Source organism: Hippocampus bargibanti, linkage group LG08 (assembly GCF_051943395.1).
Source record: "Hippocampus bargibanti isolate YZ-2025 linkage group LG08, ASM5194339v1, whole genome shotgun sequence".
NCBI lineage: Eukaryota > Metazoa > Chordata > Actinopteri > Syngnathiformes > Syngnathidae > Hippocampus > Hippocampus bargibanti.
Window position 1 is genome coordinate 1393876 of NC_142741.1, and position 25054 is coordinate 1418929.

At 39.1% G+C, this 25054-nt stretch overlaps 2 protein-coding genes across 2 annotated transcripts; both read right to left on the reverse strand.

The window, feature by feature from the left end:
• Positions 1-406: 406 nt before the first annotated feature.
• On the reverse strand, positions 407-19982 carry kpna3 (karyopherin alpha 3 (importin alpha 4)). The gene is made up of 17 exons (XM_089002552.1): positions 19764-19982; positions 14559-14603; positions 13468-13557; positions 13004-13033; positions 12214-12266; positions 12032-12127; positions 10787-10872; positions 10382-10468; positions 9458-9627; positions 9293-9337; positions 7914-8045; positions 7700-7828; positions 6433-6537; positions 6171-6242; positions 5241-5403; positions 5080-5174; positions 407-3717 (listed from the first exon to the last, which is right to left on the reverse strand). Exons 1-17 carry the CDS (start codon positions 19830-19832, stop codon positions 3619-3621), a joined length of 1566 nt encoding a protein of 521 aa, XP_088858678.1. The 5' UTR covers positions 19833-19982; the 3' UTR covers positions 407-3618.
• Positions 19983-21231: 1249 nt separating this feature from the next.
• Positions 21232-24667, reverse strand: LOC148894244 (SPRY domain-containing protein 7-like). The gene is made up of 5 exons (XM_089002551.1): positions 24524-24667; positions 23473-23589; positions 23152-23318; positions 22467-22569; positions 21232-22096 (listed from the first exon to the last, which is right to left on the reverse strand). Exons 1-5 carry the CDS (start codon positions 24627-24629, stop codon positions 21999-22001), a joined length of 591 nt encoding a protein of 196 aa, XP_088858677.1. The 5' UTR covers positions 24630-24667; the 3' UTR covers positions 21232-21998.
• Between the last annotated feature and the right edge of the window lie 387 nt (positions 24668-25054).

A 25054-nucleotide genomic window follows, 5' to 3' on the forward strand; every position in this document is an offset into this window, starting at 1 on the left:
AATCAGCCCGTTTCCACAGGCTGATTAATTCCTTACACGGAGCTTTCTCGCCCTCTTCTGCCTCTTTTTGATGCAACACGAAGTTTTCAGACCAAACAAGTCCAGCAAAATGCATTGACGCAATGGAAGGACTGCTACAATGTGTGCTTTTTTTCGGTCAGGGGCGTTCCTTCTGTGACGTAACGTACGGACTCGTCACCAACTCAAAAACAACACTTCCGGAATATTCAGTGCGAGTCATAAAACGTAAATTATAGCTAGATGCGGTGGAATCTTCGTCAAATACGCTCAGTACAAGTCATTTGAAGCCATTTGACAAATTATGGACACAACTTGTCCGGAGATGTCGGTTGTCCTTTAAAGTCTGGGGGGGGGGGGGGGGGGGGGGGGGGGGGGGGAAGAGAGAAAGCACATCACCCCGACACCACTACAAAAAAAGGGGAAAAAAAACGCTTTCAATTATTACTAACCAACATGACAATACAGATGCAAGTCAAATATAATAACAAAAAAAAGAAATATTGCTTCAACAAGAGAGAAGAAAAAAAAACTGCTTCGGCTGCCATTTGGAGACAACGAAGTCCTCATTGTTGTCATCCATTCAACAACGCGTTAGCGGCGGTAGCTTTTTACAGGCTTCATGTCCATATAAGATATTTATATTCAGGGAGAGATACACATCACATTTTTTAATACAACTGTTCAAATCAAGTACGTGAGGTCTTGTGATGAAGATCGGTGAAGGTGTGCCTTTGTTCGTTTCAACTGTTGTTAAAGCGCTACATAAGTCAATATGTATTGTAAATTAAAGGAGAACCGACACCATTTTTTTTGTTTCCTGACATCAGAAAAACGTTTTATCGCATCTAAAATACCCAAAACACGCAGGCTGATATTTTCAGTCAAATGGAAAACACCAATAAAATGAATTAATGTGTCCTAAAACTACTTCAAAATGACCTCGGAGATGGTGAGTTTCAGAAGGTCCCGCCCCCTTGTTCGTGATGTCACGCCAGGACATCTTCGCCTTGCTCTAGAATCAAAACAATGGCTTCAGATTGGGAGAAGATGCTTTCTTGTTACTCATCCAGTTATGAATATGATTCAAATAGTTCTGAAGAGGAAAGCATAAATGTTTGCAATCGATTCAAGAAGTCCTTCCGTGTCATTTTAAGGCATGTGGACTCCAATGTAGCGTCCCAGAAAATGCACAAGATGGCGCCCAAGCTGCGTTGGAAATGGGCTGATTTGCCTGCTGGGAATTTGTGTCAACTAGTATCAAATAGTAGTCTTGGTGCAACACACAATTCACCATCGCGTTATTTGTGTTTTCCTTCTAATTTCGCCATCAACACGAAGTTTTCAGACCAAACAAAGTACCCAAAATGCATCGTGTGTTGCTTTCTCGGTCAGGGGGCATTCCTTCAGTGATGTCACGTGAGGAATCGTCACAAACTCGAAAACAAAACTTCCTGAATATTCAGCGCAAGTCTTAAAAGGTAAAATATAGCTATATGCGGTGGAATCTTTGTAAAATACGCTCAGTAGAAGTCATTTCAAGCCATTTTACAAATTATGGACACAACTTGTCCGGAGGTGTCGGTTGTCCTTTAAGAGAAACAAAATAGTCTTCCAAAAAATGAAGTCACGGTTGTGAGTGAGTCAAAATATAATGAGCAATAAGCTGTTATTTTCTGAACAGCCGCGGATAAATGACACTTTTCTTTGAAAAACCTCGACTGCTGCGCGGGGAAATAACACTGGAGATATGTTGTTATATTGCGAGTTTTTCACAATTTTTTTTTGTAGCAAAGACATTACAGCCCCACCCCCGATTGCGACGTTGTTTTTTGTTGCAACACTTGGCCCACTCTAACATACCAAAATTACATTCAGGCTTCAAGCCATTTTTTTTTCTTTTCCAATACGATCAAATTATTGTTTTGACACAAATGTTACACGGAAAAAAAACATCGAAATAACAGTTTTCAGTTTTAATGTAAAAAAAAAAAAATACAGTAAAAAGTTGGATTACGAAAAACAATTTCTTTTTCCCTGCATAACATTTTTGCAAATTATATATTTAATCAAATGGTTTCTTTTAACGAAACAATATTGCCTACGTTTTACTTATTCCTCTCATTATTAACTTTAAGTCGTCACATTAAGCAAAAAGTGACATGGATTGTTGCTCTCTTTTTTCTCATGAATTAAAAAAAAAATTAAAAAAAACAACAACAAAGAAATAAAAAATACAAAATAAAAATAACTATTATGAAAAAAAAAACAAAAAAACTAAAAAAGTAAAAACTAAAAAAACTACAAAAAAATACAAAATTCTTTTTTCTCATGAATTAAAAAAAAATAAAATTAAAATTAAAAAACAAAAAAAATATTGTCATCATACAAGAAAAAAAACTTGCAACACTAAAAGCTACGACAAAGAAAAATTTACTAGTAGAAAGCTTAACTTTTTCCGCATAACATTTTCACTGAATTGGGGAAACCTTAATTTTCTGGCAGTTTTTTTTTTTTGTTTCTCTTTTAACTCCCATTTCTTGTGACATTCTCTTCAAATATTTTCTTTTTTTTTTACTCGATGGTCCGAACGCTCCGTCCTACTCATAAAACTGAAACACGGTGTAGCTCCAAACAAAATTCAATCGGAAGCTCCAACTAGAAGTAAAATTACACCATGAGATAAAACTGAGGGGGAAAAAAATGTTTTAAACACGCACACGATTAAATTCAGGTCGCTTTGAGCAAATTTTGGTGTTAGCGTCACCTCCCCCAACTTAATACATTTCACATTAAAGGGGAATCATGAGCGAAAAGGACGTCCAGCAGTATGGTGGGGTGTGTGGTGGGTGAGGGTGGGGGGTACGCTACCGTGGACACTGAAAGTCTCTGCAATTCCCAATGACCTCTTTTTCCTTCCTCTGCCAAATCCTTCCCAGCATGTCGTTAACAGGAAGAAATAAAAAAAATGGCAGTTTTGAATAATTCAATTGAGGTCACGTAAAAAAAAGATGTGACATCATAAAGTCATGTCAAGTCTTTCTGCCACCGTTTGAGCCCTTTCACCCTTAGTGAAGAGGAGAATGGTGTTAGCGGGGAAGGGGGTGGTACTTGGGGGTCAGTCAGGGGGGGTGACGGAAGATAACGTGGGGACAAAACACAAAATCCGCAACATTTGTGTGTGATATGATGGATTCCAAATTGAAGTATGCACACTAATATTCCAAATATGTGTGTGTGTGTGTGAAAGAGTGTGTGAGAGCGTAAGACTACTAACAAAAATGTGCTAGTGTACATTTAGTCCGTGGTGTTTCCTGCGATATGTCAAAGCAAAAATTGTTGTGATGCAGCAGGGTGGGGGGGCAAAATAGTGGTGAGGGGTAACAAAAATCTCCACAGTGCAGATGTGGTGATGGTGGAGGGGCATACTGTACATCTCTCAGTGGCCATTTTGAATATGTATCCATATCAAAGTCATTTTTTTCCTTCCATATCAGGTTTGAGAAGAAAGGAAGGGAGTGGAGGGAGATTAAAGAGTACCCGTGCAGCTGGTTGAAGCAAACATCCTGGTTTTTGTTGTTGTTGTTGTTTTTTTTCTCCTTAGAAATTAAACTCCTTTGTTTGCATGTTGGAAGCGGGGTCAAAGTTGAAGGTTCCTCCTTGAGTGCTCTCTGGGATCAAGGTGGAATCTTCGTCGATCTGAAAAAAGAGGAGAGGGAAATGTCATGATGAACTTCCATGTGAAGGGTGGGCGGGGGGGGTTTATTGGCTAAAATTCTGGTTTACACTTGTCACAAAATAATACTTTTTATGTTGGGGTAGTATTGAAAAAAGTAGTGTGATTTGAGAGTCTCAGATTGGGGAAATTTGTTAAGTGCGGAAAATCCAACTGGACCCTCCACACCATGCACACCACCTTTTCCAGCTACTTCCCTCACGTACTGATCCTTGCGCATAAAATCTAGCAGACATTTAAACAGCTTCTTCACCCTCGTGATTAATAATAATAATAACAATAATAATAATAAAACTAAAACAATACTACTACTACTACTACTAATAATAATAATAATCATAATAATAATACATTTTAAACTCTGATATCTGTAGTTAAAAAGTATTTTGTACATGAGGACACATTGAACAATTTGCTCAGTCACACTTAAAAATGTTTTCGCATTTTGCATTTTTTAAGCTGTTTTTATATATTTTAATCAAATCTTTTTCATGCAAATAGTTGTCTTTTTTTCATTTTTGTTTTGTATTTAAAAACATGTCCTTCTTTTGCATGTATTTATTTATTTTTACATATTTAGTAAGTCAGATATTTTTTTGTTCGTTTTGGTGGAGCTTTTGTGTTGTGTGACGCGCCTGGCTGCCGCTGCTCACCCGCAGAAAAATTGCTATGTCCTTGAGAGTTTTGAAAGGCGCTTATGAATGAAATGTATTATTATTATTAGTTTTGTTTTTCTACTTTCATTCCTTTCATCATTTTGCTGCTGTGAAATGTAAATTTCTCCACTGCGAGACTAATAAAGGCAAATCCAATCCAATCCAATGATTATTATTATTATTATTACTATTATTTTCATTTCGTTAGGAGCAACGATGCAATTGTGATCATTGATCAGAGAAAGAAAAAGGGAATAAAAAGTAAAGTGGACTATAAAGGTGTATAAATTTCATTCATTCACTGGCGAGCTAAACATTATGTGACAGGTGTCAAAGTCAAGGCCCGGGGGCCAAATCTTGCCCGCCACATATTTGTTCGGCCAATCAAACTGTGAAATTTCAAGTCCAAACCAAATTTTCAAATTGTTCCATGTAAACCACAATAAGTCATTATTTTTCCTTCAAATTTGACAACTATTTTTTTTCATTAATTTGTTGTGCGCTCTTTATGTAATATGTGGAGGGGATGGCTTCCCATAATTCATAACAGGTTGACACCCTTGCATTATATCATGGATTTTATGCCGCTGGCGTATTGAGCGGCGCGTCAGAAACACGGATCAGATCCAGTTTGCGTCTGTGGATTCCGACGGCTTGGCGTGAACTTACGTCATCTCCTGAAAAGTACTGATCAATAATCTCAAAGGCCAGTTTGTAGATATCCTCGTTTTCATGTTGCTGCAAGTTTTCAATCTTCTCCAACCCTAAAATAGAGAGATATAAGTGAAAAATAGCGCAAGGAAAACGTAAAACAATGCCACCCCACGCACCCCCGCATTCCTCGATGATCTCGGCGATGCTGCTGGCTTCCTCGCCCGCCATGATGAGAATGTTCTTGAGGCCGTCAAGGACAACCTGCACGACTTGGGGGTCCTTCACCAGCATCAGGTTACAGAACGGGGGGATGACGTTTTTCTCCACCAGGTACTCCACCTACCACAAACACACCACAGCCGTATGAAGAATGACACCTCAAGTTGCTTACAAGAGCTGCAAGGTCTGGCAAAAAAAACCTGTTACAGACACTCCCCAACTTATGAACGAGATGCATTCCGAACGGTCCTAAGGAAGGTGACTTTATAAGGTGCTATATTTTGTAAGGAATGTATGTTTAAGGGTTATATAAGTATGTTTAAGGTTTGTATCAGTAAACTGTATTGATTTGTATTGAAAAATAAACATTTAATAGAATATATGCTCTATGAAGATATGTACATGTACAACTGCAGAGAATTGTACATATGTAAGCGAGAGATACACAGTATGTACATGTACGTAATAAAATAAATAAAATGAAGTTTAACTTCACAATACAAAATCTAACCAACATTTTTCGACATACCCGCAAAAATGTTTATTATTATTATCATTATTGTCATCATCACCATCATTATTGTCATCATCACCATCATTATTATTATATGTACATGTACAACATGTAATACTACATACTGAATGTAATTGAGAGGGAGAGACAACACACACACACACACACACACAAAGTGTGTACATGTGCGTGATAAGATAAATGAAATAAAGTTGAACTTCAGAATCCAAAATCTAACTTACAGCATCTCTGTGCGAACATTTTTCAACATACCCGCACAAATGTTCATATGTACCATTGTTGGTAACTTGAATGTTCGTAAGTAGAGGAGTATTTCCTTCCACGATGACATGGTGATGAGAAAAGAGCTCACCTGGTCTTTCCTTCCACTGATGGTGAGGTTGCTGATGGCCCACGCTGCCTCCTTCTGAGTGCCAAAGTCCCCCTGCAGAAATGCAAGAGGTCACTTTTGATGCATAAATTTATCTATTGACAGCAAAAAATACCCTTTATTGATGTCAAAAAGGTCCCAGGCCCACTTGACAGAGGGGGCAGGGCTATCGGTACGATATAGAAATCTTTTGGACCATCTTATGAAGGAATTTGTAATAGGAAAAATAAAACAAATAAAAAACCTTAGCCAGTTGGTCAATGATCATTGGGATGAGTTCAGCATCAATCACAGCTTGGACCTGTTGCTGGTTTCCGGCTGTAATGTTGGACAGGAACCACACAGCTTCCTACAAATCACAAGAAATAAATACAAAAAAAATTAAAGGGTTAAAGAGAAAGAGTTTTAACTCATTCACTGCCAGACAATGTGCAAAAATGTGTCCACTCCAGTGCCAGGGTTTTTGTCATTGTCACTCAAATTCCAAGACCCGGAAAATATTGAGTTTTAGGACGACAAACATTCACTGCAGTGTATGAAACCTTAGACTCACTTGTTTCATCAGAAAAAAAAGTTATTTCCTAAATTATATGCGTCTGGAGTTATATGAGCTTGAAATAATAATAATAATAATAATAATAATAATAATAATAATAATAATAATAATAAGAAGAAGAAGAAGAAGAAGAAGAAGAAGAAGAAGAAGAAGAAGAAGAAGAAGAAGACATTTCATTTATAAGCGCCTTTCAAAACTTTCAAGGTCACTTTACAGTCACAGGATAGTTTTTCTGTGGGTGAGCAGCGGCAGCCACATGCGCCGACGTTCACTCAACCCCGAAGTAACTCAAATAGATAGAAAGCTAGCTAGCTAATGGATAGCAAACGAATAGCAAATAGATAGCCAAGAGCTTGCCATCCAGACAGCTTATAGCCAGTCAGATAGACAGCTAAGAGCTAGCTAGCTAATGGATCGCAAATAAAGAGCTAATGGATAGCCAGATAGCCAACAGCTAGACAGCTAAGAGCTATCTAGCTAATGGATAGCAAATAAATAGCTGATAGATAGGGAGATAGCCAACAGCTTGCCAGCTAGACAGCTTACAGCCAGTCAGCTAGAGAGGTATTAGCTAGCTAGCTAGCTAATGGATAGAAAATGAAGGCGGCTGTCCAAAATACAATCCAATACATACATTTTGTTTATAAAGCTGAAGCTGGAAGAAAGCGCTAACATGGGAAATGCTGTCCCCTTGTGGAAGGGGCAATAACTTGGCCAGAGCTCTGGCCAGCGCTTTATTAGCACCCAATCATGACAAAACAAAACCCGAACAAATTCGGGAACGGCGCTCCACGTCATACTTTTCAATACCCAAATACATTCGGGAATGGCAGCGAATAAATTAATTATAACAGATTTTAATTTAGCATCTGGAAATTTGTATTCAAACAACTACAATGAACGACACGTTAACAATGAGTATAAAAAGCACATCTGGTGTGGGTGCTTGTGGTACCTTGTTGATTTTTTCTTTCGGGTGTGTGAGCAAATTTGGGAAATATCTCAAGACTTCGCAGTTGAGAACAACTTGCGTCTGCTCGTCAGTGCCGGTGACGATGTTTCCAACTGCTCGCAGAGCCGCCGTCTACGTGTTGGGATAAAACAAGGGCGATATTTATCAATGACGTTATCAGGGAGATTTATTTGCTCATCCGAGTCCAGAGTCTCACCTGCACTTTCACTTCCTGGTGGCTGAGGAGAGGCACAAGAAGTGGAACCACACCCGAGTCGATGACCATCTGGATCTGCTCGTTTCCACCGTCCGTTAGGTAGGACAAAGCCCAAACTGTGTCAACCAGAATCTAAATGCACAACATCAAAAATTTAGCAACTGGGATAAGGTCCATCAATCAATCACAAATACATGAAAAACACCCGCAGAAACGCTGCTTCAGTTAGCATTCATTCAGATGTTCGAGTGACGTTTTCATTGTGAGAGAGAGATAACTTCGTACTCAGAGGTTGGGGGTTTTAATCCCTGGTTGTAGTGTCCTTGAGCAAAATACTGAATCGCCCGCTCCTGATGTTAGATCATCAGAAGGTAAATGACGGTATAAAGTGCTTTCAATACCGCAGAGGCGCTCTGTGTCAGCCTATCTAGCTCGATATTGATTAGCTATCTATTAGCTAGCTAGCTTTCTATCTATTTGAGTTATTCTGGGTTGAGTGAACGCTGGCGCGTGTGGGTGCCACTGCTTATCCACAAAAAAAAAAAAAAAAAAAAAAAAAAAAAAAAAAAAAAAAAAAAAAAAAAAAAAAACCATCATGTGACTGTAAAGTGACCTTGAGAGTTTTGAAAGGCGATGATAAATGAAATGTATTAATATTATAAATAAACAAACATAAATAAAAATACAAATTTGCAAATTTCGGGTGCGTGAGCAAGCAAATAAATCGTTAAAAAAAAAAAGCATGCATTGTGATTTCTGGAAAAATAAATGAAGAAAAAACATCCCAATGAGAGCTCATATGGCAGAAAAATTGTATTTCAGGTCATGTGATATAAATTTGCTATCCATTTGCTATCTATTAACTAGCTACCATTTTGCTATAGATTTGCTTTTTAGTAGCTATCTGTGTCGCTGGCTAACTATTTGCTCGTCATTTTCTATCTATTAGCTAGCTACCTAGCTGGCAATATATTTGCTATCTATTAGCTAGCAACCTAGCTGGCTATCTATTTGCTATCCATTTGCTATCTTGACAGTTTTGAAAGGCGCTTAGAAATGAAATGTATTATTATTATTATTATTATTATTCTGATTCTGATTATTATTATTATTATTAGCTATCTGGCTAGCTAGCTATGAAGCTGGGTATTTATAAGCTATATGGCTATCTAGCTAGTTAGCCAACTGTCTAGCTGGCTATCTATTAGCCATCTGTTAGCTAGCTTTCTATCTATTTGAGCTTCTCAACGGCAGAAAAACCGATTCTGTGACTGTAAAGTGACCGTGAGAGTTTTGAAAGACGCAGAGAAATTAAATGGATTATTATTATTATTATTATCGGGACGTTGGAATGTAAGCACACTTTGCTTAATACTTACATTTATATCTGTGTGATGGATCAGCACACAGAGGGCAGGCAAAATCTATGTGGGACGGGGGAGAGAAAGAAAAGCAAGTTAGGCGTTGGCTCGATGAAGGAATCGTCACAGCAAAAGAAGACGTCGCTGTTCAAGATGGCAGACTCAAGTTTGTTTCTTTTTTACCTCTTGCACCGTCTCCATGGGAGGGGGCGGGTCCTTATTGCGGCAGAGGTTGACGATGACCCACGTGACGTTGCGCAGAAAGGTGATGGGGATGGACGGGTCAATGAAAGACAGCAGCGGTTTGACCACGCCCAAGGAGATGACATAGTCCCGGCATTGTGGCCCATCACCTGGGTGGTGAAGGTCACTCAATGTCAAGTTCAAACAACGACAAAACGATGCCGTAGCGCTATTTGTGATATAAGAAGGCACTTTTAAGAACTTTTGCACTTGATACACTCATTCAAAAAGTTTGCACAAAGTATGAAAAATGTGCTACATAAACACGATGACCTACAAATAGTTTTGAAATGTGAATGTGTAATACAAAATAAGTATTAAATGATGCTAGCTAGATACAGTAGATAGCTAGCTAACTAGATACAGTAGATAGCTATCTAGATACAGTAGATATCTAGCTACAGTATGTAGCTAGTGAGGTCGATACAGTAGATAGCTAGCTAGATACAGTATATAGGTATATACAGTAGCTAGCTAGCGAGGTAGCTACAGCAGATAGCTATCTATCTCGATACAGTAGAAAGCTAGCTAGATACAGTAGATAGCTATCTATATACAGCTAGATACAGTAGACAGCTAACTAGATACAGTAGATAGCGAGCAAGCTAGATGCAGTAGCTAGCTATCTAGATACAGTAGCTAGCCAGCTAGATACAGTAGATAGCCAGCGAGGTAGCTCGCTAGCTAGCTAGCTACAGTATATAGGTAGATACAGCAGATAGCTAGCTAGATACAGTAGATAGCTAGATACGGTAGCTAGATAGCTTGCTAGCTAGCTGGAGTAGATAGAGTGGATAGCTAGACAGACAGATAAATACTAGTCAAAAACTCTTAATTTTTTGCACGTGCAATAAATCCACTGACCTATAATGTTCCCCAGGGCCCAAACAGCTTGTTCACATACGTTCTGATGATGAGAGCGGAGCAGTCGCAAGAATAACGGTACTGCATCTGAAAATAAACATGACACGCATGACAAAAAAAAATTAGCTTTCATCTCACAGCGGCCAAAATAAAAAGAAGAAAAACACAAACACGAGATAAAAGCACAGAAATCCACCAGGCTATTTATTTATTATTAGGTGTGTGCGACCGCATATATTGTCTACGGCAGTGTCTTCTTGTGACTTTAATGCAAAGAGGTTCTTGTTGAACAAATTCTACAATATAAACATGTGTAAAATACAAAATGTAAGCTTGCCGGGTAGTCTGCGGGCAAACACAAATAGATGGGGAACACACGGAGGGGTGGCTTGGGGGTCAACTTACTAGATTTAACCACAGCTTGAGTCTGCGCTGACGTCCCGGAGGCAATGTTTGTCAGGGCCCAAGCTGCCTCGAATTGAAGAGAGGGGCTGTGGGACATGGAGAAAAGAGTTACAGTAAAAGGAGGGAGACAGAGACAAAAAGCAGAGTAGGGTGCCAAAAGTGTTGTGATATGCAAACAAGCAATCCTTGCATCGACTAAAATAACAGCAACGGGGTAACATGACACCCCCCCCACTCCAAATTCCTCCAGTCCAGCAAATTCATCCGTTCAGCAACAGCGTACACGAGGTCCTGGGAATTTTGGAGCTCCGAGAAGCAGGAATGCTGTTATATTTGGCTTGACCCTACCAAAATGGCCGCCGTGTTTCCCTCACCACTCACATATACAGTGCTAACTCGGTTCACGAAACTCTTGGCTTACGAACTTTTCGGTTTACGAAGGTTAAATTTATGAACATTTTACCTTGGCATACAAACTAAAATGGCAGCTGGCTTGTTTTGGTCCTCTATTCCCCACACCCAGTCGTCGGTTAAAGCCGCGTGATTGGTCAAGAACGCAGCAGTGAGGGGAGATGGTTTAAACATTAAAGAGACAGGGAGACGACAGAGAGAGAGTGAGAAAATGGATAGAAAACAGTGACATTTGGACTTGCTTCTCAACTTTGATAGTTCAAAGGCATAGTGTAGACTGCAAGGTTAAAATTCCCTTCAATCAGGCTCCACAAATAACCCACACAAGCCATCTGTACACTTGATGCAAAAAGCTATCAACCCAGCTAAACAGAACACAATTGATGAGGAACTAGGTAAAATTATTGCAGAGAAAGCACCTACAAGGGATCATTCCTCAAGATGGTGAAAGAAGAAGGCTACGTTCCTCATCAAGTGTTGAATGCTGATGAAATCGGCCGCTCCATTCCATCAAGCCATCAACAACCATCACAAAGGTCAATAAATGACTTTATTATACAGTAGTTTATTTCTTTAATTATAATACCATAACACATTTATTATACATAAAATAAGGTCTATTTTGTGTAATTTTAAGGCTTAGGAAATTAGAAAATTATGTTTTATGGGGCCCTGGGAACGGATTATTCTCATTTTAATGATTTTTGATGGGAAATAAATTTTTGGGATACACACTTTTCGCCTTACACACTGTCTGGGAAGCAATTAAGTTCGTAAGCCAAGGTATTACTGTACGGTAAAAGCTAAAATTGAGTGAACGTTATCAAAACTCACTTGTCATCTCTTTCCAGGCAATTAACTAAAATGGGCAGGATGCCGGATTTGATCAAGTCATCGATGGGGGGGTTCCTGTCGCTGGAGAGCAATTTCCTGACAAACGAGAAACACGACGGTGTTAAAAATGAACTTGGATCACAACATGCATTCCTACATCTATGCGTGAGAGAGTTTGTCACCTCGCCGCCTGGACGGCGCTGAGCTGGATGACAGCATTGTCACTGGTGGCGTTCTGAAGGTGAGACGAAAGAAAAGCAACGTCACTGAAAGCTCAGGGCTTCGCACGTGTACAGTTGCGATTAAAGGATAACCGACACCTGCGGACTAGTGGCATCCATAATTCGTAAAAACATTTTTTTTCATCTGAAAACACTGTGTTGATCGCGAAATTAGAAGGAAAACGACATAAATAACGCGATGGTGAATCATTGTGTGTCGCATTCAATTGCGGTAACACACATAAAGAAGGTGTAAGTTGACACAAATTCCCATCGGACAAATCAACCAATTAACAACAGTGCTTGTGCGCCATCTTGTGCATTTTCTGGGCGCTACACTGGAGTCTAGATGACTCGAATTGATACGGGAGGACTTCTTGAATCGATTGCAAACATTTATGTTTTCCTCTTCAGAACTATTTGAATCATATTCATAACTGGATGAGGAACAAGAAAGGATAGTTTTCCAAATCTGAACTTTCTGAAGCCATTGTTTTGATTCTGGAACAAGGCAGTTTGTGAAGGAGTATCTTGGCATGATGTCACGAACAAGGGGGCGGGACTTTCTGAATCTGCCCAGTTCCACGCTTATTTTGTGGCAGTTTTGGGGCACTTTAAGTCATTGTTATTGGTGTTTTGCATTTGACTAAAAATATCAACCTACGTGTTTGTTTGGATGCCATAAAACTGATGTCAGTTAGGAAACAAAAAAAACGGTGTCGGTTGTCCTTTAAAGTCGGGTGTACTTTACCTGTAAGATGGCATCAAGCGTCACATTTTGCTGAAAAATAAAAAGGGAGAGGGGGACAAAAAAATATATATATTAGAGCAGTGTGGTGTTAAAGCAGTGTTACATACACTCGCTATGAACTCATTCACTGCCATTCCTGAATTTATTCGGGAATTGAAAAACATGACATGAAGCGCCGTTCCCGAATTTCTTCGGATTTTGTTTTTTCTTGGGTGTGCGTTTCAAGCTTCGGTCAGACCTCTGGCAATGTTTTTCCCTGCCCCGATTGGGCATCATTTTTATTTGTAATGTGGTATGAAATGTTATTAACTCCTTTTCCTCTTTTTTTTGGATGGGCTATAAAAATGTCACGCGCTTTCATGGTCATCGTTAGTAAACGGGCAAACTCGGAATCAACAACAACTTTGCGAGGCAACTCGCCAACAATGAATTCCATATCACCGATATCAGTTGATGGTTTTTACCCCTTTGAAATCCGAGTCCACGTCAGAGTCCTCCAGACTCTCCTCCTGTGGGACGTTTCTTTTCTTCAGTAGGTGTTCGTCTCGTTTGTTCTGGAGAAGGGAGTAGAACAAGTCATGGAAAGGCGGAATTCATCTTTTATTTTTTAAAGCCATAATGAAAACACAGGCTATCCCTAAATATGTTTTTTCCTTTTGGGGTACACGAGGCATCCCTATTGGAAGTTGCAAAAATATGAGCCTGCATTTAAAGCAACACACGCTGACTGTCAATGTACACACACACACACACACACAAAATTGGTAGGAGGAGATTCCCTTGGCCTACATTCGCCAGCATCACGCCGCTGTGCGTCAGTGATGACTAATCAGCCCACTGCACAGTTTTGCTCCTGACCCGATCAGGCTCGGTGGAATGTGCCAGATGCCAGACCACCACAGCACAGCTCGCCCGTGGCGCTTTAACGTTGCGGCTTATTGCCCGTTATAAGTTACGTTTAAAGGACAACCGACACCATTTTTTTGTTTCCTAACTGACAGCAGAAAAATGTTTTATAGCATCTAAAATAGCCAAAACACACAGGCTGATATTTTTAGTCAAAGTCCCAAAACTACTTCAAAATGATCCCAGAAATGGTGAGTTACAGATGGTCGCGCCCCCTTGTTGGTGACGTCACACCAAGACGTCTTGCCTTGTTGTAGAATCAAAACAATGGCTTCAGATTCGGAGAAGATGCTTTCTTGTTACTCATCCAGTTATGAATATGATTCAAATAGTTCTGAAGAGCCCAAAATGCATTGCGTGTCGCTTTCTCGGTCAGGGGCGTTCCCTCCGTGACGTCACTTCATCAACTCGATAACAAGACTTCCTGAATATTCAGCGCGAGTCTAAAAACGTAAAATATAGCTAAATATTTGTAAAATGCGCTCCGTAGAAGTCACTTAAGGTGATTTTACAAATTATGAACACAACTTGTCCCGAGGTGTCGGTTGTCCTTTAAGTGCGAACATGCTGTGAACATGCAGATATTGACATCTTTACCTTCTTTGGTCATTCATGTGTGTGTGTGTGTGTGTGTGTGTGTGTGTCTCACCTTTCTCAGCTCCACCGTCACCTCATTCCGATGCCTTCGCATAGTCTGTAATGAAAGGGGGAAAAAGGTTTAGGAGGAGCAGGGGTGAAAAAAAATTAACTTGAAGTGACTTTAAAGTGGATAGGAAGTGCTCTGCATATGTATCTGACAACCCGTTTAACCAGAAACACAAAAAAAAAAAAAACTAACCAGGTGTTGGCCAAAACTATGAGTGCCAAATCTCCAGTACATATGCACCTAAAAGCTAGCAACCACTCATTTGACGACAATGAGGTTAAAATCTTAGCGAAAGAAAATAGATAGTTTGAAAGGGGAGTAAAAGAAGCTATTTTCATAAAACAGCAAAACCCTTCACTAAATCGCTATGGTGGGGTGAGGTTCAATTTGGATCGTTCCGACAACCGATTTCTTAGGCAACATAGGCTTAGTTATGCTGATAAGGTGATACCAGGACAAATTGGCCAATCAGGCCAGTCGTCAGTCAGGACAATAGAAGTAATCAGTGGACCCGCAGGGAGTAGTCCTCTGCTACCCCCAACCTGAGAGCAGGGACCAATCATAGAAGAGTCTGGCAACGCCACGTCTGGACAGTATATATATATATATATATATATATAGGGCCAAAACTACCAGCAAAAGATTTTAGTTAGCTGACGAAGCCTCTTAGATAAGAAGCGAAACATCCGACACCTTCAAAGAAGTACAGATGACGGCTGAAGAAAATCTTCTCATCGATGGACCACTCCCGTACGACAGAGCTTACACAGACGTATAGATGAACAAAGATAGCTGTCATGAATAAACCACAATTTTACATACATTTAAAACAATTTGGCGTCGTTAAATATTGCGGCTGAGAAATGCTTCAAATATTTTTATGGCGAACGTAGAGCCGAACAGTATAGTTTGAGGATTCTTCTGAGTCATCAATTCAATTTATCGCTGAGAGGCCCTTGAACCAAACACGTGAGAACTCTTTATAGAACAGAAGAGAAGAGAGACGAGTTGGGAGTAATTGCTCTATTTGTGCATCTATTGGCGGTTACCGTTTGGGATCTTGTGACTCTTTCATAGGGTTCATGTTGCTTTCCCAAATAGCCGCTTGCATAATGTGCCCCTTGTGGAAGTTAAAGGCGGGCAATTGAGGTGTTTAACCACAAACCAATGCAGAATGAGAGTCAATTAATTGTTTACGGGGGATAAAATGTAAACAACTCATCAATATTCCGACCACGGATCTTATTCAATTACTGTATTTTCCATATATAAGGCGCGCCGGCATATAAGGCGCTGGGTCATCTTTTGAAGAAAATGAAGGTTTTCGGGTGCGCTTTATAGTCCGGAAAATACGGTAGTTTGCTCAAAATCTGTCAATTTAACATAAAATTGAAATAAAACATAATTTCACATTATTATAATAGCATTCAGCTTGATTCTGCAACGTCTTTGGTTCAACTATCTAGCTAGCTATCAATTAGCCTGCTAGCTATTTTTTCCGGGCGCGTGTGGCCAGCCGGAAGTAACAAAGTAAAAATATATAGAATAATAAATATTTAATATGACAACACAATTTGGAGTCATTTCAGAGTAAATTTTGAGTCAATTCAGTATCACTTCGGAGTCGATTAAGAGTCAATTCGGTGTCAATTCAGTATCAATTTGGAGTCGATTCATAGTAAATTTTGAGTCAATTCAGTATCTATTCGGAGTCGATTTGGTGTTGATTCTGAGTCGATTCAGAGTCGATTCGGTGTCAATTCAGTATCATTTTGGAGTTGATTCAGAGTCAATTTTGAGTCAATTCAGTATCAATTCGGAGTCGATTTGGTGTTGATTCTGAGTCGATTTAGAGTCAATTTGGTGTCAATTCAGTATAAATTTGTAGTTGATTCAGAGTCAATTCTGAGTCGATTTGGCATTGATTCTGAGTCGTTTTAGGTCAATTTGGTGTCATTTCAGTATCAATTGGGAGTCGATTCCGAGTCGTAGCTAGATAGCCAGACACCTAATGGATAGCTAGCGAGATATTCCCCCTGCTAGCCAGATAGCTAATAGATAGCTAGGTAGCATATGAGCAAATTTGATACCAACGGCAGTTTAAGGCAAGAAAAAAACCATGAAATGTACATTTTAATAAAGCAACACACATTTGTCATCACGTCCGGATCTAGAAGGGCAAAAGGGGCATAGTTCAGCCATTATTATACGCGTCAGCCAAACTTCCAGTCGCACAACAATAGTTTCTAGCAGAGCTTAAAAAAACATCAAAAAAACTACCATGACTTTATTTTTATTTGTTTGATGACTTACACTATTATCTAAATATATACATTTTTTTCTTGACATATGACTTCACGTATACAGGCGCACCTGCGTATAAGGAACAGGGTAATCTTTTGAAGAAAATCAAGGCGTTTGGGTGCGCTTTATACACCGGAACATATGGTATGTATATATTGCTATCTCTGAATAATCATGTAAAAGTTTAGGTCAGATAAGCCTATGTGTAAATAAATAAATATTCAACATTCGTAACATCGATTCTCCTTACTATTTAAAATCGCATTTTTCGTGTAGCTCTTTCTCTTGTTTCTATTTATAACTGCATTTTATTGATTGCATTCTATTTGTGATTGTATGTTATTTATTATAGTACCAATGCTTTTCTGTGACTCTAAATTGTCCTTGAGAGCTTTGAAAGGCGCTTAAAATGTAACGTATTATTATTATTATTATTATAAATAGATATCATCTTACTATTTTATCTGGCCCTAACCTGAGTCATCCCTTTAATTCGGTTGATCTGTCTAAATGTTACAATTCTAAAAAGACAAAATTAAGAGGAACTATCTGTGTAAGCTCTCAGTCATACAGGAGTGGTCCATCGATGAAAAGGTTTCTTCAGCCATCATCTGTACTTCTTTGAAGGTGTCGGACGTTTCGCTTCTTATCCAAAAAGCTTTGTCAGCAAACTAAAGTCAAACTGACGAAGCTTCTTGGATAAGAAGCGAAACGTCCGACACCTTCAAAGAAGTACAGATGACGGCTGAAGAAACCTCGTCATCGAAAGAACTCTCTTTTTTTTTTAAAGTTCCTCAAAACATAGGAACAAAAGGTGCAAGCAAACATGCTGCTACGGAGAAGCTACACATCCAAGATGCCTGAAATAGCATCAAGAATGCGTTGGCAAAGTCCATCTGTCAGAGCGGCCATGTGCTCGTTCCACCCGACTTCCAAACACGTTCAAAACAAGCACCGAGTGGACGTTGAACTGCCAGTCCTCGCCTCACTGAAGGCTAGTTTTGTATATGCTATCCTGCGCAAGTATTATCTCAGGATTACTAATAGATCAGGAAGAAACGGTACCATTTCCTCATAGATATTTACATTTTGATATATCATATTCATTATTGTGTATCCTACTAGAAACCCTAAAGTGTGTATGCAGTTAATATTTGAAAATCTCATTGTTTTGTAAGTATCTGCCGAATATGATGTAAATTTGTATTCAGACGATCCTCGCGCACGTTTTTTTTTTTGTTTTATTTGCCACTGTAAATACAATATTACTCTGAAGTGCCATTATGTCACATATTTTGCTTCTCTTACTAATTTAATGAAGTACAAATATTCCCCAAATGTGCTACACTTATTTATGTGTATAGAACTTGGTTTGACAGTGAAAAGGTGTATCACAATAAGTATTGCATTTCTTATCACTCAATGTCAATACATGTTGAGTTATGTTACGTTTTTTTTACTCTTCCAACAAAATACGAACCTGGAGGAAAAAGGTTGATTGTAGATAATTGCATACATGAGAGATATTCGTACTTGAAATGTGAGTGTTACAAAAGTGTAAATCAGAAGTAAATAAAACACAAAAATGCTTTCTTTGTTTATTTATACATTGAATTAGTATATAAAAATGATATTTTCTTTTGTTTCACCTCACAAATGTCTGTACTTTATAAAGTGAGTTTTGTGGCCAAAATCGGGAGTCTCTCGACCAAATCGCGAGACTTGTGTATGTAATTTTATTCTTAAATTTTATATTACAAGATTGTTTTTTTTTCTTATCTCTTACTGATTTTTAATGCATGTTTGTGCTCTAAATCAAACATCTCCTGAATGCCATCTGTAAACGCTTATTGGGTCTTTACCAGTATTTTGTAAACTTGGAACTTTACTTTTCTGTAATTATTTTGACTTCATTATTATTACTATTGTGTTTTATTTTCTTCTGTAGTATTATATATGGTTGTTTTTAAAATACTTTGAATGAAGGACAATAAAAGTGTAAATCCGATACACCAAAAATATGGTCGCACCCTAAACTAGAAACCGCCATTAACTTGGCATGTTCTTAATATTTGTCCCACAAGAATGTTACATCCAGGAGTTACAATACCTTCGAAATCCACTTATGTATCTTCGAAATTGTTATCATATATTTATGTGTTATTTGTAATATTCGCTATTTATTATTGGTATATTATCATACGTAATCTAAAAAAACATGAGTGTGAATGTAACCGTAGCGTCACAACATGTGATTAATGCTTAATCCCGAGCCTTTAGCTAGCTCACCTGGCTAACTCAAAACGAGCTTTAGGATTTTGTCCAATAGGATTTTTGCAACTCGACCAGCTCCTACGTGTAATATATACACGCATTCCGATTAAATGTTAGAAAATCGAGCGATTTAGAAGTAAACGAGGCGAGTTTTAAGAACATTACACCGGCCCAGGCCCGCCCTTCGACCGAGCCGCCGGTGTCCAGCCTCCTAGCCAGCAGCGTTAGCCGCCACTGACAGCTACCCATATCGCCAAAAGCAAACATTTGCTCAAATACATCTAAATATGTCGCTATTTCCACTCAGTATCAACACTAGCAACTCGATAACGATCATCCTCATCGGTGTAATGGCGTAAAACTCTCCAAGTGGGATGACTTTTGACAGCGAACTCCACATGTTAGCAGAGATTAGCTAGCTTGGAGTTGTAGCCGGGGCCAGGCTGCTGCCATTGCTGTTGCTGTTGTTTCTGCTACTTTAGCTACTTCTACTGCAGCTTCTGTTGCTCTTCGTTCATGTCCTGCCCGTCATTCTCCACAGAGCGAGGCCCAAAGAGAACGGCTCAAAAAATACAAAAAATAAACGACCCAAATGACCCATGAAGTCGTCGCACGGGTTCGCCGGCTCACCTCGACATCGCGCCCCTTGTTCTTAAAGCTCTTGATGCGGTGGTTTTCCAAGCCGGCGTTGTCTGCCATGGCTGTGTGCGTTTTAGCGTAGAAGCTGGGATGGGTGGGGAGTTGTCTTCTGTTACTCCGGTTGGTGGGATCTCCTCCTTGAGAGATGAGGCTCAGGAACCGCAGCTCGTGTCCTGCTGATGCTCCTGCTGCTGCTGCTGCTGCTGCCGGGCTTCCAGGGTGCAGGGCGGGTGGTGACGTAACGAGTGACAGGGCGGAAGTGGGAGGGGTTAGTTTAACGCCTCGATGCTTTCAAACGCTACCATGTAAAAAGAAATAACATTATTGGACAAATTCAGTGGGTGATTAAAAAATATATTTACAAAATATGAGTTATTCGGCATTTTTTTTCATTGAAAACAGTACTTTGCAAAAAAAAAAAAAAAAAAAAATGCAACGCCTCAAGAGTGCGATAATCAAAGTGCGAAATAGCAAAGGATCACTATACACATTCAATTTTAATAATTTACCTTTTAATAATAATGATAATACCGTTCATTTATAAGCGCCTTTCAAAACTCTCAAGGTCACTTTACAGTCACGGGATGAGTTTTTTTTCTGTGGGTGAGCAGCGGCAGCCACACACGGCAGCATTTACTCAACCCGGAATAACTCAAATAGATAGAAAGCTAGCCAGATAGCCAAGAGACAGCCCGCTATCTACCAGCTAGCTAGTCAGATAGCCAGCTACCCAACTAGCCAGCTAGTTAGATAGCCAGCCACCCAGCTAGCTAGGTAGCTAGCTAGGCAGCTAGATATACATGAGATAGCCAGCTAGTTAGCCAATAGATAGCTAGCTAGATAGCCAGCTACTGTGTGTATTTGCCTCAGTGGCAGCAGGTCAACGTGCACTTTGATTTTTTTTTTATTAAACGTTCTCATGCCTTATTTTGACTTGTTTTTTTCACTTTTATTTTGAATATAATTCCAAATCCAGCACTCTTTGCGTTGATAAATTTGATTTCCATTGATAATTTGAGTGATTTTGTTGTCATCGGATTCCACTATATAAAGAACAAAATATTTAATATTTCATTCATTCATATCTAGATGCTTTTGGGTGTTTTTTTTTTAATATATCCACACATATTATTCATGCTCTGCAGGCATTGAATAAGCAAAATATTAATTATTAATAATCATACATTTAATTTCTAAGCGCCTTTCAAAACTCTCAAGGTCACTTTACAGTCACAGGTAAGCTTTTCTGTGGGTGAGCAGCGGCAGCCACACGCGCCAGCGTTCACTCAACCCGGAAGTTATTAGATAGAAAGCTAACTAGCCAGCTAATAGATAGATAGCTAGATAGCTTGCTAGCCACCTAGATCGCTCTATAGCTAATAGCTAGCTAGTTTACTCACTTAAAACAAGAACACGAAAAAAACACTTAGTGGGACGGTCCAGTTTGGAGACTTATTAAAATAAAATAAAATAAAATGAGGAATAAAGATTCCTGCAGACATGCATGTTTAATTATTCAACAGTATTTGGATTTGCTTGTACAATCACATGGTTAGTGCAAAGACAAGTACGTACAGTAATTGATATGAAACACACAGAATGTCATTTTCAGAGCCAAGCGGCGCCATCAATTAATATATTCGTAATTAAGAATAAATACAACACATTATTTGAAGATGTATATATAAGGAGCAGGGATTAAGAAGGTGTTTGTATTAAGGATTTACAATTCCAATATCACTATGTACGTTTTTTTTTTGTCAGTTTCAAAACAAAGTGACCAAGACAAATTGCTCCACTCCCAGTTTGAATGATGAATCTTATGGACTCAGGCAATAACAAAATTAATCAATCCAAAAAAAAAAATAAAAAAATAAAAACAAAAAGGACTCGATCGTTTGATCTGTGAATAAAATAAATATAATTACATGTCAGTGCGGGCGTCTTTAAACCACTACACATTCAAGAACATACGGGTGGGGAAAAATATTTTTTTTCGATCCTGGAAGCAACCATTTTTGGGGGATCCAGAATGGATTATTCTCACCATAATTAATAGTTTTTGTACACATGGAAAAACCTAACAAATCCACATTCTTTGTGGACACTCATAAGATCATTTGGGAGTGATTGGCCAAATTAGCCGATCACAATGAAAACATGATACCGTATATGACTGAGACAGTATGTCAGAGCGACAATGACAACGATAAGAAAGGCGCTGGTTTAGAAGATTTGTTGTTCAAAGAGAATTTTCTCAAATCCTTGTGGAGGCGTGTGGTAGAAGTCACTAAACTGGCAGTCTAAGATGGCGCTGTCGTCCACTAGATTGGCAAACAAACAAAAAAAAAAACAGTGAGAAATCACATTAATAATTCAAAGTCAGCTTTATTGTCAAATATGCTAATATGCATGACATACAGCACATATGAAATTACTGTCCTTTATTGGACACAGCGTGCGAGGCACTTATGATGACTTTGACAAACATAATAAACACGAAAACGCCAATTTGCCGGGAGAGAGAGGAGCCAATTTTGTGAGTGCAACTACTGAAAAAAAAAACATTTTTTCATGGTGAAAAATGTTTATGAAATAATTGAAACGTATTTGACAAATATTTCACATCGGTAATTCAATCTAGAATGTGAACAGAAAAGAATTAAATATGTCATTCATAACAAAAGCACTTACCATAAACAACGGGGTGAACAGTGCCTCGTATGCCCGATGCAGGACAATGCATGTTCTTTCCATTCAGAAACAAGTTCATCTCCACATGATCATATGTGATGCCCTGCGGATTGATGGATGGTGGTGATTTTTAGCCATTAGATAGCGTTTGTGAAGGCAGCAAAAGATACTAAGTGTCATGATCAAAGGAAGCTGAATTCATATAAGACATTCCGTTATCATTTCCACAGTTAGCAGAAAACAAATAACTCCGGTGGAAATATTTTAAGTCACTGATTATTGCAAAAAAAAAGCTGTCGATTTTTTTAATGTTTAAACTGTGGCTCCCTCTGCTGGTTGTTAAAGGGTCACTTGCCTTATACAGTGATACCTTAGCTTACAAACTTAATTTGTTATCAGACAGAGTGTGTAAGGCGAAAAGTGTGTATCCCAAAAATTAATCTCACATAGGAAACCATTAAAATGAGAATAATCCGTTCCTAGGTCCCCATAAAACATAATTTTCTAAATTTCTAAGCCTCAAAACTACACAAAATATACCTTATTCTATAAATACATTTACGTAGGTTAGTTCGTTGTGTGTGGGGTTTGCAGGTTTACTAATGAAATGTATGAAAATGATGACATTTTAATTTCTGGTAATATTTGCAGTGACCCACAAAACTAATTCCAAAAGGGCACTCACCACAATGTCGCCCTCCTGAGGGAGATTGTTGGCAGGCAGGCGGTTCTTCTCTTCGCCGTTGTAGACCACACAACCGTCATGTCTCAGGACGAGGCTGTTGGAGTCTCGGCCTAAAGGCACTTGATTGAGATTGACTTTCTGCGTGGCCACACCGACTCCCCACACACCTTTTCACACATATACATTGTGAAAACAATGTTTGAATTGGTCGTACATAAGGAATCATTAGAATGACCAGAAGGGATGAAAGGATTATGGTTAACCTCAAAGGTTCCACAAGAAGGAGAAAAAAATGACTGACATTAGCAGGTAAGGACTTACCGGTGGACTGGATTTTGAACTCAAAATAACTTTTATTCTGGTGGAGAGGAGCGTTGGCCAGGCACGCCCCTGTGCCGCATATCCTATGGCCACTCTTCACTATGACAACATCTGTGCCTGGGTTACAAAAAAGGCAGTCATTTGAAAAGCAATGAAACAAATGCAAAATTAAAGAGTCAGCTACGAAAGAATCCAGCACTTCCGTGACCTTACGTGATGGTTAAAGGACAACCGACATCATTTTTTTAGTGTCCTAACTGACGTCAGAAAAACATTTTATAGCATCTAAAATAGCCAAAACACGCAGGCTGATATTTTTAGTCAAATGCAAAACACCAATAAAAATGACTTAAAGTGTCCCAAAACTGCCACAAAATGAGCTCGGAACCGGGGAGATTCAGAAAGTCCTGCCCCCTTGTTTATGACATCACATCAGGATACTTCTTCACAAACTGCCTTGCTCCAGAATCAAAACAAAGCTCCAGAGAGTTCATATTCGGAGAAGATGCTTTCTTGTTACTCATCCAGTTATGAATATGATTCAAATAGTTCTGAAGGGGAAAGCATAAATGTTTGCAATTGATTAAAGAAGTCCTTCCGTATCAATTCGAGCCGTCTGGACTCCGATGTAGCGGCCAGAAAATGCACAAGATGGCGCACAAGCTCCGTTGGAAATGGGCTGATTTGTCCGCTAGGAATTTGGGTCAACTGGCAATTGGCTGCGACACACAACGCGAGTCTTAAAACGTAAAATATAGCAACATGCGGTGGAATCTTTGTAAAATGCGATCAGTAGAAGTCATTTGAAGTGATTTTACAAATTATGGACGCAACTTGTCCGGTGTCGGTTGTCCTTTAAGTAGCATAAGATAACTGATGGATAGATAATTTAATATTGAATGCAACACTTAACGGTGAAAGCATCAAATACGAACAGAATGCAGTTAGGCGCAAGTTCGCCCACAGCTGAAAAGCAAAACGCACACGAAACAAATTTCATGATTAAAACGTCTTTATATAACTCCACAAGGTAAAGGAAAATATAATTTACCCATGCGATGAGTGTCTAACTGAAGATTGGGCATTTCTTTAAGTTGGATATGTCCCGATCCTCCATCTCCGCAGCAGTTTAGGCAACACGTAAACATCGCCGCCATCTTCCAGCAAAGAACGCACAACACCACCACTTCCGGAAATAATACGTACTCTACTTGAAGCCTTTTTAAACTACAGCGACACCCAGAGGCGGATACCAGAATGACATCAACTTAGCGCCCATCCAATCACGGTGCCAACGACAGACGGTTGCTCCTGATGGCATGGAAACAAGGGAAGAAGGGAGAAAAAAAATCAGGGTCAACACACGTGACAATTGGATATCCCTGTTACATAATCACGAGTGGAATACAAAATAAGTCTAGAAGTTATGTGCAGATATAGATTACTAAGATTGATGAAATGGGAATTATTCTCTGTGCCAAATAGCAGAACTTGCACAATAGATATACCATGGATATGGACTGTCATATACAAATGGTTACAGGGGAAACAAAAGGGCTTTCAAGGACAACCGACATCATCC